The sequence below is a fragment of the Cryptomeria japonica genome, chromosome 4 (assembly GCF_030272615.1).
Source record: "Cryptomeria japonica chromosome 4, Sugi_1.0, whole genome shotgun sequence".
Lineage (NCBI taxonomy): Eukaryota > Viridiplantae > Streptophyta > Pinopsida > Cupressales > Cupressaceae > Cryptomeria > Cryptomeria japonica.
Genome location: NC_081408.1, coordinates 10,479,694 through 10,499,130, shown reverse-complemented (window position 1 = coordinate 10,499,130; position 19,437 = coordinate 10,479,694). Strand labels below are relative to the sequence as shown.

At 35.5% G+C, this 19,437-nt stretch overlaps 1 protein-coding gene across 1 annotated transcript; it reads left to right on the top strand.

Annotated features, from left to right (window-relative positions):
* The first annotated feature begins 320 nt into the window (after positions 1-320).
* Positions 321-2,161, top strand: LOC131874848 (uncharacterized). Its single transcript, XM_059218770.1, has 2 exons — positions 321-1,083; positions 1,518-2,161. Exons 1-2 carry the CDS (start codon positions 321-323, stop codon positions 2,159-2,161), a joined length of 1,407 nt encoding a protein of 468 aa, XP_059074753.1.
* Positions 2,162-19,437: the final 17,276 nt, after the last annotated feature.

Here is a 19,437-nt window from a genome sequence, read left to right as displayed (position 1 = left end):
AATAACATGATTTTAAATTAACAATTACCACAAATATATACTAGCCCCTACGTTGTAAAATAATGTTAATTTGTTTTCCCTTGGAATCGTTAAGATTTTTTTAAAATAAAATAATAAGTGCTCTATTATTATATGGTCGGCCAACCCAACCCAACCCAATCGGTGTCCTATGATATCATATAAATCCTAGTCGAGAATGTTTTAACAAACCAAATCAGGTAACACGAGTACAAGAACAACAGATTGTTTATTTCACCCTAGGATCTAAAGGCTCCAGTTTTCAATTCTAATTTTTTTTCGGCATTATTTGTACTTTACCCATGGCGAGCAGAGGATTTGAATTCCCTGTATCAGCCGTGAGTTCATCAATTCCTGTCCTGTTTGGATCTTCGGCTTCTTCGCCACCAACACCTCTCTCCGGCGTCACTGCGGCTGATGCACCTACGCCTCTCCCCGGTGTCACTGCGGCTTGGGCGCCTCGGACACCCTTGATGGCTAGTGCGGCTTACGCGCCTACACCTTTCTTCCCCGGCACTGCGGCTTGCGCGCCTACACCTTTCTTCGGCGGCAATGCAGCTTACATGCATACACCTTACCGCACTGCGGATTACACGCCTACGCCTCTCTTCGGCGCCTCTACGGTTTGTCCGCGTACGCCTTTCTTCGACCCAATCCCTGCGCAATCTTCTACACTGGATTTTGATGTGTCTTTGAGCACTCCGGGCACAGCATTTTCATCACCACCCACGCCTTTCAACACCCCGTCGGGAAATTCTAGGTCGACTTTTGTTACTCCGGCCACTTCACCTGCTTCTGGAACGTCAGCGACTCAATCTTCCTCTGCATCTCAACAGTCACTTCGGTTTCGTATTTTTGATTCGTCTTCTTCAACCACCGGTGCAACTACAAATACAATTCCTTTGTGTGGTGAAGCGACGGCGCTAACACAGACCACTACTTGTGATGCTGTAACCGTGCCATTTTCATCAGGACAACCTTCCACTACCAAATCCGCTGCAAATCCCCGTTTTACGTTTTCGTCTTCAGAGGCATCTGTAACAACTCCTGCACCTTCAGTAATTGGTAACTCTCTCTTTCGTAGTCACTGCATTATGATTTGTCATTTACTGTTTGATAAATATTTGGTTAGGTTATGATGAACCTTGAAAGTTTCTTAGTTTTCGGAATGTTGGCAGAGGTTGTAGGCTGGCTTGAAATATTCGCTTTTAAGATCTTGGACAGCTAAATGTAATCGCTGGTGAATTTAACCGATAAAAACTATATCACAATAACATTTCACACATTTAAGCAACATCAGTCAATTCCGAATGTTTAGCACTGTTAACTCTAAAAGTCAAAAATTTAAACCACCCGATTAATAATCACATAAATCAAATATGTTTTTGTTCGCACAGAGTTTTCATAGATATAGATGAGTATGTGTTTAGAAAAGAATTAGGGTTTGATGTGATCTGAGATATGTGGAACTAACATTGTTTGGTGTCTGGGTTTCGCAGCTAACTTTGGAGAGTTGGATAGGCCAATGGAAATAGCGGGCCAATTAGACAGTTTTAATCTTATGTTGAGACAACGTATGAAACAGAAATATGCTACTATAGTAGGGAGGGATCAACTTTATGAGAGTGTATCAAGGGAAGAGGTTGGGAGAGATTGGGCCCTAATTGAAGGATACCAAGCTCAAGCAGATCGGGATAGTCTGCAGACCCAACATGATGAGGCTCGGGAGAGGGAGAGACAAATGCAGATGGAGGTGCAACAACTATATGCTAAGATAGATGCACTGAAAGTAGAGCAAGATCGTATGCGAGGAGAGCTCGAGAAACTTCATCAGATAGAGGTGCAACAACTATGTACTAAGATAGATGCACTTAAAGTGGAGCAAGATCGTGTGCAACAACTGTGTGCTAAGATAGATGCACTCAAAGTAGAGCAAGATCGTGTGCAACAACTATGTGTTAAGATAGATGCACTCAAAATAGAACAAGATCGTGTGCGAGGAGAGCTCGAGACACTTCATCAGATGAGAGTAGCAGATATACGAGTATCGCAGAAGATGGATGCATTGACGATTGAGATTGCTAGCCTGAGAGAGGCATTAGGGCGACCACAGGGTCACCCACAGGGTTTCGTTTTGTTGTAGCCTCCAAATCAAGGCCCACCTTTAAATTTTGATCCCATATGTTGTCACTCGTAAGAGAATATAAATTTTGTCTTCATATTTTGTCAGTAGTTAGAGATTGGGTATTGTATGTGTATATGGATAATTGATTATTGCTTGGACATTTTATCAATGATTTGATTTAATTTTTTGTTTATGTGATGTTGTGTTTTTTATATGATTATGATATAAAAATAATAGATTTGATGTTATAATGTTTGGCTTATTTTTTTAATTGTTTAAGAAATCAATATAAATTATTCACATGTAAATAATAGAAAGAAAATTAGATAATTAGGAAACAAAATAAAGGAAGAGAAATCGCATTTTTAATAACCACTTAATTAAGAAAAAAACATTATGACAAAGCATACAAAGGTAACACCATTACAAAATACTAGGACTATTAAGAGTTTATAATGTACATAAACAAATAGACAACAAACATATGAATTGACATGTAAAGTTTCATTTAAACACATTTTAGGGGAAGAATCAAGCACCATAGCATATATAAGAAAAAGGAAGGAGCATAGAGAGGTAGCCATAGGATTGAGATGTATAGGCACTATGGAAACAAAAACTATATCATAATTTATGTGTGCCACAAATAGATAATAAGTCTAGTGGAACATATCTAGGAAATTTAGGCCCTATGTACATGAAACTTGAATAGAACTATTAAGAATAGAAATTGAGAACACACAAAATGATCACACATAGAGTTGTTGAAGGGGAGAATGTTTAAGAGGCTCCTTCAAGTGTTGTTTTCTATCTTTACATAAAAAATGAATATGACATAAGTTTCCCTTAGAATCTATCTTTTGCATGTGTATTGCATCAGTTTTCTTTTACAATGGAAAGAATAACGGAGAGCATGTTAATTATAAGGTCATACAAGTTGCCTGTGGAAGACTCTATTATTTCAAAACATACATGAAATCTCATTAGACATCTTGAGTTGTTGGTGGTGACACTCATTTTACATTGATTAATGTCATCAATGAGTAGATGGAGAAAGAATTGAAGAGAAGAAATTTTGATCTTAAGAGACATAATAGCCTTAACATGATAGATTAAAGGTGTATCCATGGGAGAAAAAATGCTTGTATAGTAGGTCTATAAGGTAGGATGATATGGATGCCAATTTTTACTTGGTTGATCAATAATTTTACATAAAACAATATATTTATTTTGTATGAATTGTCAACTTGCTAATTGGATTATAAAGAGTAGAGAAGTTATGTTAGGTATGGATCATATTAAGGAACTTCTTTACTTAATATTTGTTGAAAGAAGAGTGTAGCGTCATAAAATTGGGACCCTTTAAATTTTGACCATGTTTTAGGCCCTCACCTTGGCGATTGCATCTCCCTACTCAATTGGGACCCCTTTCTGCATCATTTTTCTGAACCTCCTCTTGTTTTAGCCCTTGTGTCACCTTGTGACCCTGTCCAAACCCCAAAATAGGGCAGGATAGGGTCGTGGCGCCCCTATCCTCCCTCTTTAGGTGGCCCTAAAATGGGTCTATCTAACCCTTGGACCTAATTTTCTCTTCGAGATTTAATCTCCCCTATGTCGGCCTTCGGTGAGATGAAATTTAATTCTCCTAGGCATGTATTAAAAGGGATCTAGTCCTCTCATTTGCATAAATGAAGTCAAGCGAAATTTGGGTAAATAAGTGGAAGATCTCCATTATCGTCGTCAAGCATTTAAGTGTTCAAGCATTCATCAAGTCTTCTTCTTCAAGTGTCTTCTTCATTCATCCATTGAAGCAACATTACAACATTCATTTGCAATCATTTTTGTGTGTTAGGTTTTTGTCATGTTACATGACATTTCATGAAACACTTGTGATTACATTCAAGAAGTAAAGCTACCATCATCAACAAATTGCAGATCTACAAGGTATACATTTCTATTATTCACATTTAAGTAATTGCAATTACTTTCTTTCAAGGTTGATTCCTCAACTGGGTTTGACTAAGGTAAACCCCTATCCACAACCCTTATTCTCTTCTTTTATGTGCACAGGTTGCAGGTGCACTGTTGTGATTGCAAATTTAGGCTTAATTTGCAGAGATGAAAAAACCCTTTTCGACTCACGTATTTTTCAGAGGACCGTGTGCAACTTACACATGGTCCCGTTGAATTTTTTTCAAATTTGTAGGGCAGATCTGTATTAGTCTAAATATCTCAGATCTAAAGTTGCAACACTATCTCGAATTAGTAGCTCCTTATTTCATCCATTTTGTGTCCCTTTTATGCATAGTTAACAGGTCAACATATCTATTTACAAAAGAGGGAAAATTATATTCCAACACTTGAAATACTCTTAGCATTTACATCCTTATTTCCCTTGGATTTGGATCTAGTGGATTCAACCCCTCTTTTGAATGTAAAGTGCATTTTTGCATCAAGTGAAAATCATCCTAGTGGTTTCCTTTCTCTCTCCTAGTTGGGGAACTAGGATCCAATTTTCCACTTTACAAAGAGTTATTACTATATTTAAAAACAAAAGAAAAGTTAAAATGTAAAATGATATTTTCCATTCAAAAATTGCATATGGCCTTAGCAGTAGCAAATTTGAGTAGAATTTCTCCCCCTTTCTTTTTAAATAGTTAATCATTGTAATGATAATGGTGTGAACTAGGAGAAGAAATAATCTTGACAAGATCAAGGCCAAAGATATAGAAAGGCGAAGATCAATTAAGAGGTTGAAGTTATTAAATATGAGAATAGATAGGATTACTATGTTTACATTTGGGATATTACATCATAGTTTATTTGTGATAGTACATGACATAAGAGAGAAGAATTTATTGAGCAATATTCTTGTGGATGTGGAGATCTATGAAAGTGAATTTTTTTAGTGTAATTAAGAATGGTACCTTTGCAAAGATATTCATAATAATATGATATCATTTTCTTGAAATAATCATATTCTAAGAAGTAAAGTTGGAAGACGAGGATTTGTCATCGATGGTATAAGAAATGAAAGTGTGATTGGAGGATTGAAAGTCATTAGTGGAATTAGGTGTGAGAAACAAAGAAGTAACACTAACCATGGTTTTAGAATGAATTTGGTTTTTTGAGGAAGAACATCAGTAGTATAAGATAAGAAATAGTTTATAAGAGAAAAACCAAGGTTGCAACAATGAGAAAATTTACCTTTTCATGATAGAAACCCATAATTTTGTTTACAACTAGTTGAGCTGCCATGAATATGAGATAATGTGATGCTAAGTTGATAATATTTATTCCATGATTATTTTATTTTATTTTTAAGAATAAGAGAGAGTATGGTCAATTGAATGAGCTATAAAGTATCCAAAATAGCATATTTTGCTTTGGAGGTTGCATAGTTGAGAAATGTCATTTGGAGACATGTTAAAATTAACAATATTGTTCTTGGTGTAGACACCTAAATCCATGCATACTTTACAACACTTTATTTTACCATATAAAATCCTTTAATTAATTAAATATTTATTATTATTTAATTAATATAAACTTCATTTTTATCCCTTACATCAATTAATTAAACATATATTTATTTAAAGAAGTCTTGCCTTATCCCCAAAAATATTCAACTAAATCTTGATTGATTAATTCCTAAATAATTGATTGATTTTGAATAATTAATTCCCACCACCTTTTCTTCCAATATTTAATTCTTGTTTATCCCTCAATAATTGTTCATTTAATTTCTACCATTGAACTAATTCACATGGATCACAATCTAAACTTATCATTATAAGACAAGCATCCCTCCTACATTTATCCTTAGATTTGAAAGTATGCAAAAGTCAATTTGACTTTGCATCTCAACCATCCACTTCATACATCTCTAAATCACAAACATTCAAATAAGGATACACTCTAATCAAATCCTAAACCTTTTCGAGTTTTATGTCTAAGATTACAACTCAATTTGAAATAAAAGATATTGATGGATGAAACACATTTTTGGGATGGAAATAAGAATAAATAAAATGAATAAAAATCTCTAGGTTAGAGTAAGTATGTGAATTTAGTTTATAGAGGTTTAACATGCAAGATTGTAGACCATTATGTGTTCCATTTATATATGGAATAAAATTATCTACTTTTAATTCTCCTAAATCCCCATCAGAGATGGAAGACTTGAGCAGAGTGTCTTACCAAAGTGTAGTTGGAATTTTAATGTATGTGATGGTCTTTACTCAACTAGACATTGCCCAATTAGTGGGATTTCTTTCTAGTTTTATGTCTAATCCTAGTAGAATTCATTGGGATGCAGTTAAAAGAGTAGTTAGATTTGAAGGGTGCCTCAAAGTATTCCTTATGTTATTAGCCTATATTTTCTTAATATTCATAATCATGTGGATCCAAACTAAGTAGGTGATGTTGATTGTAGAAGAAATACCATTGCATATGTGATTTCTTTATTTGGTGGTGCAATTAGTTGGATGATTAAGTGAAAGGTTGTAGTTTCTTTGTCCACTACTAAAGTTGAGTATAGGTAGCTACTCATGCTTGTAAAGGAAGTCATTTGTCGTAAGAGGCTTGATTTAGATATTAGAATAAATCAAGGTACAATAATAGTTTATTGTGACAATCAAAATGCAATTTGCCTAGCAAAGAACCCAAATTTTCATGCCAAGATCAAGCACATTGATGTTCAGTATCATTTTGTTAGAGAAATGTTTGGGGATGGTAGGGTGAAGCTAGTTAAAGTAGATACTTTGATGAATGTTGTATATTCTCCAAGAATATGAGCACAAAGAAATTTAGATAGTTTATGAAGTCTATGGGCCTCACGGCCCCTCATAATTATAACATGATGTTAGTACCCCTCCCTTTTCTCTTGCAAGGTGCTCAATAAGTGGGAGATTTTTTAGGAAAATGGTGTCTAAACCGTGTAATAATAAAAGGTTGTTGTTGATAAATGAGCACAGAGGGTTGTAAGTGGGGTATATTTTATGTATAATTTGTCATTGTAAATCTTGATTGTTTATCATTAATTCAAAGATCTAATTGTGGATATTTTGTGCACTTTCTTTGACCTAGAAGACAACACTACATTATGAGGGTATTTTATTAAGACTGTGTATTGTGATGTATTCACAGATTCTGATGAATATTCCTTAGTGTAATTTAAAATAGGTAGATATAAGGATAGTGTAATGTACAGTATTATGCCCATAGATGTGTAGAGTGTGTTGTTTGGTAGACCTTGCCCTTTTTATTAGAAAGACATGTACATGATGGAAGAAATGACAATTATACTTTGAAGAAGAATGGTGTTGACCAGCCATACCTTGTTACCTTTGCAAAAATAAGAAATGAAATGGAAGAAGTGGAGTTTTCTTTGGTACTCAAGCCCAAGGTTGTGCTTACCTCTACTAAGTTGGATGGATTACCTATAGAGATACAAGATATATTGAAAAACCACATGCACATTGTGGTAGCCGATTTTCCTAATGAGTTGCCTCCTATTAGGAGTGTTAGTCACCTTATGGATTTGATTCCAAGAGCTAGCCTTCCAAAAAAGGTTGCATATAGATTGATAAGAAAGAGTCTTGGCCCATGTGCTATGCATATATTTATAGTTCCTAAGAAAGAAGGTGAATTCGATATAAAAATATTTTTCACCAAATTTTTAGGGCCATTAGATATGATGATATTAGAGTGCACGCCAAAGTTACAGCTGATTTCGAGATGTTTTGATATACGAAATCGGGCCTAAACAGTCAAAATAAGACATAATTAAGGTTTATGATTAAATGATTCATTGGAGGAATAAAATGAAAAGGGGCACACTTAGGGTAAAGGGCCCAACTTTGTAATGTGTAAAGTGATGAGACATGACCTTAGATTTAATTTAATTAATTAATTAAATTTTTAAAGAGGAATGAGAAATGCAAGATGCAAGACACACTAAGGCAGGTGCTAACCTAAGTGTGAAATTGTACCACCCTAGCAAGGGTGTACAATTTACGACACTACAGATAGAAGTCTATTTGTGATGAAGAGATTCAAGGAAGATTTTCTTGGGAATCAGCGAAATGATTAGTAGAGTGTTTTTAGAAGATAGATAGGATTTCCGTGATGGATTAAGATTAACCAATGGTTGATATTGCATTGTACTTTGTTGTAATGATTTGTATAGCAATCTTGTTGAGACATGGACCAACTAGGAATCAAACGTAGGACCTTTCATACATTGTTAGAGTGCTCTACCACTGAGCTACAGGCCCCTCTTGGACAGGTCCATCGTCAGTCCAGGTGTGGCTTATTTCCAATACCAACACCCCCCCTTAAGCCACACCTCTCATGTGCTTTAGGCTCCTAGCCTGGACTTGGCTCTGATACCATGTTGAGACATGGACCTGCTAGGACTCGAACCTAGGACCTTCCATACGCTGCTGGAGTGCTCTACCACTGAGCTACTGGCCCCTCTTGGACCAGTCCATCATCGGTCCAGGTGTGGTTTATTTCCAGCACCAACATATCTATGATGATCTCTTATGATCTAATTATAAATTCATGATGTAATCAGGTTTTGTGTCCGACCTAGTTGAGATGGCTATTTATGTTTACACAGTTGATGTTTATTTTGTCAATGCTTAGAGAATGTGTTAAGCCGTCCAAGTGAAGTGTGAGATGTTCTTGGGAGTTGCAGAGTGCTATGTATAACTAGATTTGATCAAGCAAGCAGAGAAGTGCAAGTAAACAGATAGTTTTCTTACTGTTGTTCCCTAATAGTTGCAACAGGTTAAATCCTTTGACCGGGTAGGTCCTTACTGGCCTTAAATATTTAAGTCCCCTAACAGGGTAGCTCTCAAAAGAGTGTTAAATCCCCTCATGAGGTTGACCGTAACAGATCATCAAGCTCCTAATCGGGCTGCACGGCAAATCCCCTAACTGGGTGACTCCTAACAGGGTTTACTCCTAACAGGGCATATTGTAAGCTCCTAACAAGGCTAAGCTCCTAATAGGGTGTACTTCAAAAGAGTACAAATATTTGTGGTTTTTAACTCCCATTTGTGGCTTTTCCCTATTTGGGTTTCCACGTCAAAAACTTAAGGTGTTCATGTGTGGAATGTTTTTCATGTGATGTTCTTGTTTATATTTCATTTCATGCATTATTTCTGAGACACTGCTTATGATGTTTTATTAGAAGTTTATCAAAGGTTACCAATACAGGAAGTTGTTTGAGAAAGTATTTAATCTTATTGATAAGGTTAATGAGTTAGTAAATAATCAAGTTTATATGATTTCTTTGGCAGTGAAATTAATGGTAAATGATTTGATTAATGTGTTAAGAAAATATGATAAAGAGGTTATCAGATCTTATTACAAAAGTTGAGATATATATGTTTAATGGTTTCAGATCTGAGATAAGTTTGATTTTGAGTTAAATTTTGAATCGGTCTTAATACTAATTCACCCTCCCCCCTTAGTATTAACCTGATCCTCATAGGATTAACACATCTATGTCTTTCTTCTTCTTCTTCTTCTTGCTGGATGATGTAGGAGTTATTTTCACTGGCCTTTTCTTCTGAGTAGGCTTTCTTTCAAATGGTTGACTTGTCGGTATCTTAATGGTCACCTTCCTTGCCAACTTCTTCCATGTCTTCTCAGCTTTCTCCTTTGGATCTTCCACCTTCTTTCTTTGCACCCTCTTGAAAGATAGAGGAATTTCATCCTTTGTCTTAGTATCTAAAGTAATTGGTGCAATGAGAGCTTCAGGTTGTTTCCTCTTCTTGTCTTCTTTGGCTGATGAAACATCAATAATAGTCTGAATGTCTTTTGAGACCTTTTCAACAAATTGACTTACTTTTATTTGTTGCCTCTCTCTCTTCTTCTGATTAAACTCAGTTTTCACTTCAAGTTCTTTTTGCTTTACAGTTCCAACTGATTTTTCAGATTCATCTGTCGATGCATCTATAAACATCCTAGCATATGCATCCAAAATTCTTGCATCTACCTCATAACCTATTTCCTCAATCCATATCTTCTGGGGTATCACAACTTCCATAAGAGTTTCATCCTTTTTGACCATAAAACAGATTTCAGTTGAGTATTTCTCAACTATGTGCTTTGGAATTCTTCCCCTTGACTTCATAGATTTTTGAAATGATTTAAAATATCCCCAAACTTTATCATCTCTTAAGTTCCCCAAACCGGTGATAGCACCCTTAATCTATCTACCTACTAGTATATCAAAGGCCCATTGCCTTTTTCCCAAACCCGACATCTCATTCAAAAAGAAATGCATTAGGCACACTAACAAATGTCCATACCAGAAAAATCCTTTCTTTTCTCCCTTAATCTTGCTTAAGTTCATAATCAACTCCTCTTTCATCCATTCACACAAATCATGCTTTTCATCCTTCTTCAACATTTGATAATAAGCAAAAATGCAAGAGCTAGAAATAGAGTTAAGTCTTTTAGCTTGGGTTACCTTGTAGACTAGATCATGCTGAGGAATTTGACATCTTTGTCAGTAATGGTACTGACTCTCATTGATCAATTATCAGATGTTGCATCTGTGAGCTTGTTGATCTGATCATTTGATATCTTCTTCTCTGGTTTCTGACCTATCTGAGGTAAGTCAGTGATGGCCCTGATTGCTTCCTAGGTGATCTTATGGCTCGTCTATCCAACCAAATAAATTTACCATGAACTCTACTCAGTACGTACTAGATTATTTCATCATCAAACTCAGGAATATCCAAGATTCTGGTTAACCCTAGGTCTACAATATGCTTGAATTCGGGCTTGATGATACCAGAGTCGTTCACCAGTTCAGATATGTACATAGATTTGATCTCAACTGTTCCCAAGTCCTCTAGATTGCAGTGGATGTAAGCTCAAACATCCTCAACATAAACAATGCCTTAAGGAACCCTTGAAAAAGCATCGACCGAATCATCCAGAGTTGCAATATGTGAGCATCTCTTGAATCTTAGTCTTCGATTATCCGTAACCTATTTTATAGTAGGATTTGCAACAAAAATGGGGACAAAAGAAGAATCAACCTCCATTTAGAATGATTAAATTGCAGAAATACCTGGAAATAGTCACTGATGACAACTCCTAGATATCTTCTTCGAATGCAGTTAAAATAATTGATGGTTGCTTCTGATCGCTCTAAATCACCTCTAACTCACTCTGTATCGCTTTCAATGCAAGGTGAACATACTGGAGTGAATTCTTCCTTTTATCCTGCAAAAAACCTTAATTCACCATCGACATAAATGCCTTCCACTAAGACATATCGGATCTTGATTCAACATATACATGTCGGATAAAATTTCCAGATGTCTAAAACTTCCTTCCAACTTTCTTTCCTGGAAAATATGCAAGATTTACATGAAAGTTTCCTACCCCTAAGGCATCTACCTCAGTTGTTGGATGAGTTTCCTGCTGGTGCAAGAACATTCTGCTCTGTTGGTTGAGTAACTAGAGTAGTATCACTTACTGATTGATCATCTAATTTCCTGACCCATCTATTGGTATGATCATGTCGGATCTCATTGATATTTTTCTTTCCTTTATCATTTGATCCGTCATTGCTAACCGGTGGATTTTTGCTTCTACAAAATTTGGCTGTGTCCAATCTTGTTGCATGCATAGCATGTAACATTGTTCATTTGAATTGCTTTGCTGTATCTAGAGTAATTTCTTGACTTGCACTGATTCTAGCCATGTATCCGAACTTTCCACATGCATGACATTTTACATTCATTCTGCAATCTTCTCTCTTACGACCATACTTATTGCATTTGGAATATTGACTGGGGACAGAGTTATAATTCTGATTTTCTCTACTTCTACATTGTCTAGCCATATGACCAAATTTATTACAAACAAAGCATCTACCATTAAATTTGTAAGAATTGAACTACCTTACTGGTGTCCTCTGGTTTTGATCATTCTCCTTACCAGATATCTGATCTTCATTTGTAGTACCAAAGCTTTGACCTTGTTCAAATCTAAGTCCTCTAGAGTCTTTATTCTACCTTTGCCTCTCCAATAATTCATTAAACTATGTTGAACTAGCCTTAAATTTGTCCTTATACTCATTTGCAATAGTCAGATCATCTCTTAGGATTGTTATCTATCTTTCAAGTTCTTGTTCATTGTTTTGTAATTGCACTAATTATGTTCTCAGCACATAATTTTTATGACATAACCGGATGCATTCTTCAGATCTATCCTTCAATGGTCTAGCAAGGTCTTCTTCCTTTTTCTTTCTATCTTCAATTTCTTTTGCCATCCTCATAGTTAGGGTTTGTGTTTCATTCTTCGTAACTTCATTTTATTGACCCAACTTCTGACATAGGTTCCTCAGAGTGTCCTTTTCTTCATCTTGATCTTGCAATTGTTCCCATCGTTCCTTTGTTTTGGCTTAAGCATTAGATAGCTTTTCTTGCAGATTCATAATGAATTCTTTTGCAAATCTAAGTTCAGCTTCCAGCTTTATGTTCTTAACCTTTTCAACTTCAAAATATTCAAGAGCAACTTCAAGCTGCTGCCTTAAACACATCTCCATGGCTTTTGGATTTAGGATCTTCCTCAAGTTGTTAGGCTTCCTCGAAGGCATAAGGCTCTGATACCAATTGTTGGATTCCAAGAACACTAAGAGGGGGGGGTGAATCAATGTTCTACCAGAATATAAGATTTTAGCCTTATCAAAATATTCATTCATCAACCGATAAACATAAATACATGCAACTGAAACAAATAATGCAATCACATAAATGAACACCATAACACAAAGAATTTATACATGGAAAACCTCAATTAGGAAAAACCATGGTGGGATTTTTGACCCACAATATTAGTTCACTGACCATATGAAGAGATATTACATATAATAGGGGCCAGCACATGCAGGAAGGCACACTACCTAGAGCACACTGCTCATCACCAAGAGTCTCACTGACTACAATCAATTTCTGATACAAAACTACAAAACTGAACTCATATAATGCATCTGTTATGCTTGGTCGAGTTCCGGTTAAGGATCTGACTGTTCTGGTTCTTAAACCCTAAATCCTTGTTGGAATAACACACACCTTATGAGTACTTTAGAAATCATCTACATATCATTACATAATATTTCTTTCGCATACAAATGACCTAATAAACTAACTTATATACCCTTACAAATATTTATGCCATATGTTGGCTTTCATACAAAATAATAATACATGTTGGCTCATTACAAATACATATGAAAAATGCTTTTCCAGTACTACCCTTTGCTGGATCTCCAAGTGATGTCAGCTTCCCATATTGGTACCTAGATTGTCGGTTACCTTTGAAATCCTTGATGCCGGTGAAGCAAAATATGTTGCCAATATTACCATCAATGACAACATAAGAAACTGAATGAGTGTCAATTGCCAGCATTCTTAAGGTTCTCCCTCTTTGTCACTAACATCTACATCCTCCCCATCTTTGTGTGAGTTCCATTGCCTGCAATCGTGCTTGAATCCGTCTCATCTCTTCTAACATCTCTGTGTTTGCATCTTGTCTTCCTCAACCTTGTCCTCTTCCATGAACTTTGAATTCCATTTCTTGACAAAGAAATTTTTCTTGTGCACCTGTAGGAACTCTTTCGTTTTTTATACCAATAATGGCATAGGATTGAAAATCAACCTTCTTCTCAAACAAGCTTCAATTCTCAACAAGATCTAATTGTTTCTTTCCTTCACTATGGTTGATAAATCATATACAAAAGGGATCTTTAAATATGCAGACTATATTAAATATGAATACATAGAAAACTTTGTACTGCAACATAGAAAACCCATCGTATTGTGATCAAAACTGCTCATTCACTAAAATGAATTTTCCAAAATGATTTCTGGAAATGTTTCCACTCCTTTCTAGCTTTCCAAATCGTTTCAAATTTCTCAATTTCATTGAGAAACGAAAAATTTATGAGTATTTAACTGAGGCTGGTTTTAAAGAAAAATCTACAGACTGTTTCTTTCTTTTCTATAATAAAAGACTTCATACACATATAAAATAAATGAATTATTGTTGTGCTCTGCCCACTGTGGCCTCTCACTCTTCAAGATCACTCTAATTTTTGATATTTTCCTATTTTTCTTGCTTACTTTTCAAGAGAGTATACAAAGGTATGCACACAAATTATTACCAATCAGTCAGTACATGCTTTGCTAATTATGAAATTGCACCCATACTAGTTGCACCAAACGTATGAAGTTTTTGAAAAACAATGTGAACATTGAAAACAAAACGAAGATGAAAAATTTGTCCACCAAATGAATATTGGCACATGAACAAAACATATCCTTACGCAGATTAGATGTTCCTTCTTCTAGTAAACAACAACAACCAACAAACACAACTCCTCCTTTTATCAATGATAATCAACAATGACAACTCCTTTTCATGGTAGTTTCTTCACTCTCCTTTGCCCGATCTTCCTCCAAAGAAAAATTCACTGACAACTTCATAGTTTGCATGGAGAGAATCATGGAGCTTGTGAAGGTACAATAGGGAGCTTGAAAAGAGTGTGCCTATGTAGCAAGAAAAATTTAAACCATGACCCAACCTTTTCCAACGTCAAAGAACAAAATGTTTGTGAATGAGTCTTTGCTGCCAGGTAGACCTACCAACTTCTCAGATCTCACTATTCACTACTAGAGATCATAAACGTTGAGGCTCTGATACCAAATTAGTGCACGAAAACACAAACTTTCAACAAATACATATACTACTTGAATAAAAGAGAAATAAGAGGGTACAATGATATTTATTTTTTCGACGTGAACTCTCCCTGTCATCGAGGCTGAAATATTGCCTCATTTTATACATGAAAATAAACTAAATTAAGCTTTCAATAGATCGAATTAGGATCCCATTATTTAGAAAATAGTTTCAACCTCCTATATTATTATTAAAACAAACTTTATTCAGAGGTTTTTCTGTTGGCAGTGGGCCAACATCCCTCGCGGAGATTCATGACATGGTTTAACAAATTCTATAAGTTCGGTGGTTGTATCAGGCATTAATAGGTCGATCTTTTGCTGCAACAACAATCCTAGCTTATAACAAGTGGTATCAGAGCTTGTTCATAGGTTTGAATCACTTAGGCCGTAGTGAGTGACACTGGGAGGGAGAGGCAGTAGGCCAATGTCCCTCACGAGGATTCACGACATGGTTTAATAGCCTCTTGTGGATTCTATAAGTCTAGTGGTTGTATTGGGCATTAATAGGTCAATCTTTTGGTGCAACGACAACCCTAGCTTGTAACATTTACAACCTCCCATTTACCAATCAAGACAATAACAAAATAACAGTAAGATGCCCCTGCATCATAAAAGACTAATTGTGTGTCTATTTTTTGTCTATTTGCTTTCACATTTAGCAAGAATAGAGCACCAATTAAATGAGTGCACTATCTATATTACAAAAACATGGTTACATATCTATTTGCCCAGACATTTGACATGACAAGAGCTCCAATTAAAAAAGTGCATTGTGTAGGTTGCAAAATCATAATTGTGCCTATTTTCTTTCACATTCAATGTAAATAGAGCTCCAATTAAATGAGTGTATTGTCTAGATTGTAAAATCTTAACTATGTTCCTATTTGCCTTCAACAATCAACAAAAATATAACTCCAATTAAATGAGGGCATTGTCTAGATCACAAAAACCTCAATATATGTCTACTTACCTTCACTTTCAAGAAAAATAATACTCTAATTAAAGATGAGTGCAATTCTTCACAAAACAAAATAAAATGTCTAACTATAGATATATTTACTTACCAATAAATTAATAAAATGAAATCTCCAATTAAAACAACCAAAGATATTTAAGCTACCTTTACCTAAACTATAGATGTATTTGCCTTCACATCTAGTGAGTCTATTTATGTTTAAATACAAAATGTAAGGCCTTTCTGATAAAGTTGATAACCCTTGGAAAAGTCCTCCATTTTTTTGTTGTTGGGGGTCGGGTCATTTATGGATCAAATAATAAAGTGGGGTTATTTTTAGTTGAACATTTTCTTATTCATATGTCATACTTCTAGTAATTTCACTATTACTCAACTATGAGGTAATCTTTCGGGCAAGTTCAATGTTTCACCTCTATGAGCATCATCTAGATGCAATGAGTGTTAAATGTATTATTCATTCTCAAGAGAGATGAGTTCTTGTGAACTACTACTCATGAAACATGAATCTTTGTGAGCAACACCTAGATTCAATGAGTGATAAATGTACCATTCATTCTCATGAGAGATAATAATGCAGGAGTATCATAGTTAGTAAACTATCAGAAAGACAAAGTTTTGCAACAATTTGTGTTGAAAAGGAGGAGGACATCAATCAGATAGGAGGATAGTGGTTGGTGCAATGGAAAGAGTAGAGCAAGAGACCCTGATCCCACGTGAAATTGACAGAGGGAAGAAAGGGGAAAATTTTCATTATTTGCAAAAAGGAAGTGCAAGAGGAAGTCGCCTAGTAAGAATCAGACAAACGGGGAGAAGGAGGAGTCAAAGACCAATAGAGCAGAAAACGTAGAGGAAGATTTTGATCCACTTGCAAGGTCTCAGCATCATAGAAAAAGTGGAATAGAGTCTACGATACCTGAAGCTGGCAAGATAGTAGTGCTAGGAAAAGAGATATATTAGTTTGTTGGGGGAGATTGGCCGGGAAGGAGAGGCTTCAAATCCTATGAGAAGACAATTAGGTTAAAGGGAGTCAGAAGGGTCTTGATAGAGTAGAGGAAACATTGATTTTGGTTTGCAATGTTTAATAAGATTGTAATCAATTAAAAATAATATTATTTTCTTTTTTGGATGTTTTATTCTATGTTTCGTTGTTGAGTCACAAGACTGGTTATAAACTATTATGCTATTTTGCTTTGTTAATTTTCTATAAACACACATAATTTGTATTATATTTAAGTTTGAATATCATCAAATAAATTCTTGTGACCACTATCTATGAAACATAAGTCAATAAATTTAATTCAAAAACTACACACTATAAATAAACCTATGGGTTTCAATTGCGTTCCATAGAGCTCGGAGTGCGTTGGAAATTTGCTCAACTTTATGTACCTAATCTATCTGGTAAAACTTTATGTTGGTGGCCTTATGTTGGTGGGCACATCCACGTCTTATCCGCGTAATGTTGAGATTTATTTCATCGACTTATAAAAAACAACGCGTCAGTTGAGCATGATTCCGACGGTACCAGTAAACCGCGTCCGAAGCGCCTCATTCAACCTATAAATTGGCACTCGCTCCACTACTTTTACAACCAACTTTATCAGCTTCTCAATATCATTTTGTCTCTTCAGATTCCTTTATTTTCTTTTGGTGGTGTTTGTAGTTTTGAGAAATCTCTGTTCTTGCAATGGGGGAAGAAAATGCAGGAGAGCGCATCAAGATCGCGGGCTGTTCAGCTTGTTTGGGAAGAAGGAGACACATCAGCAGCATGTCAGTGCTGCGGATCCACACGTGGCGGGTGTGACCCCTCATGAGAAGGGACACGTAGGTGAGGCTCACCCTGTGCCGGTGTCTCATGGCCACGTGGAGGATAGATTGCTCTCATTGTTCTTCATGAAAAGAATGTTTAATCTTCCACTTTCTATAATGTCAGTAGTTTGATCATTTGGATATGATGAAATGAATGTACTGATTAGTTTGTTCATTTGGATATGATGAAATGGGTGTGTTTGCAGTCTAGCGATGAGGAAGAAGATGAAAAGGGAGAGAAAAAGAAGAAGAAGAAGAAGGGTGGATTAAAAGACAAGATAAAGCTTCATGAGAAGAAAGAGGAAGACCACGGTCATGGCAAGACTGAAGAACAGGGAGAGAAGAAGGGGTTGATGGAAAAGATCAAAGAGAAGCTTCCTGGACACAACAAAGAGGAAGAAAAAGAGCATTGAAGAGCAACTGGGTTTTTGGGTTCCAGTTTCATTTTATATTAAGTTGTGTGTAGCTACGTGTGTTTACAATCTTCCGGTTTGAACCATACTATGGACTATATGTATTCTGTGTTTTCCTATATATAATAGGAATGTAATGGTGGTAGTGTTTTCAATGTTGAGGCCCTCTGTGTCTTTTTTCTCATCTACTTGAGGAGAGCGTTTATTTGAGAGGCGTTTAACTACTTGGGATAGTGTAGTTAACTTCTCAGCAATTGGAAGTACATTGGGTTATACCTGCAGTTTTTCCATAAAAACTTTGAGGACATAATCCATATAAATTGATATAAAAGCTAAATCAGTAGTATAATTTTTATATATAATAGTAAAAATCAACTTAATTTGAGAAACTGAAATATAAATCTTTATAATATCGTGGTCGTTAAGGAGACAGGGAAATGCATTTCTTAGGTTTTGGCAGAACTCAACTTCACATGTCAGATAATTTAAGTATTCACAAATTTACAATCACATAATTAATATTACTTCTTAGTGTGATTATTTTCATAAAAGCACACAAATAAAGAAAACAGCACTTATGGTAAGAGGTTAAGTAATATTTTAAAACTCTGTGTGTAATAGGGGACACGAGAATGATTCAACTTAGTTTATTAATTTACTTACCTTACTTTACATCCCATTCTCTAAAGTAGCCTATATTACAGTTTTAGATCAGCTAGAGTGAACACTCACTAAAATGCATCATTTAGTTAGAGTTTAATAACATAAACAAGGAAAAATGCTCAACATGGAGCATAAAGACACTCTTTGTGAGTCTTAACATTGTTTTTTTTTAATTGATGATATTAGTAACAAGGATCCCACTTAAAATTTTAAATATTAATTTGACAAGTGGTGTATCATCTAATTATGAGACAATACGGTCATCGATCTTTAAAATTGATAAATTGATAAATATTATTCACAGTATCAATAAAATCATTCACGGTATCAATAAAATCATGGTTGGAAAGCCCACGGGCCATATCATGTGACCATTACATACATGATGCAGATGATGCATAGGAATAATACAACTATAACCCAAAAATTACAAAATTACAGTTTTGGAGGTCCCATTTATGCAGTATATCATAAAGGAAATAGCTTATCAACTAGCTAAAGAGGAGGGAGGAATCGGGATCAGTATTATCTCCCAATGGGGGGAGCCATGTAGTCCAACCCAACTCGCCCTCACACCACACCTATACATGTCCCTCGATGAACTAGTCTCTATAAGGGTGTGTAGGCAGTCCTTCTAGTTCCATCTAAATGAAGTCC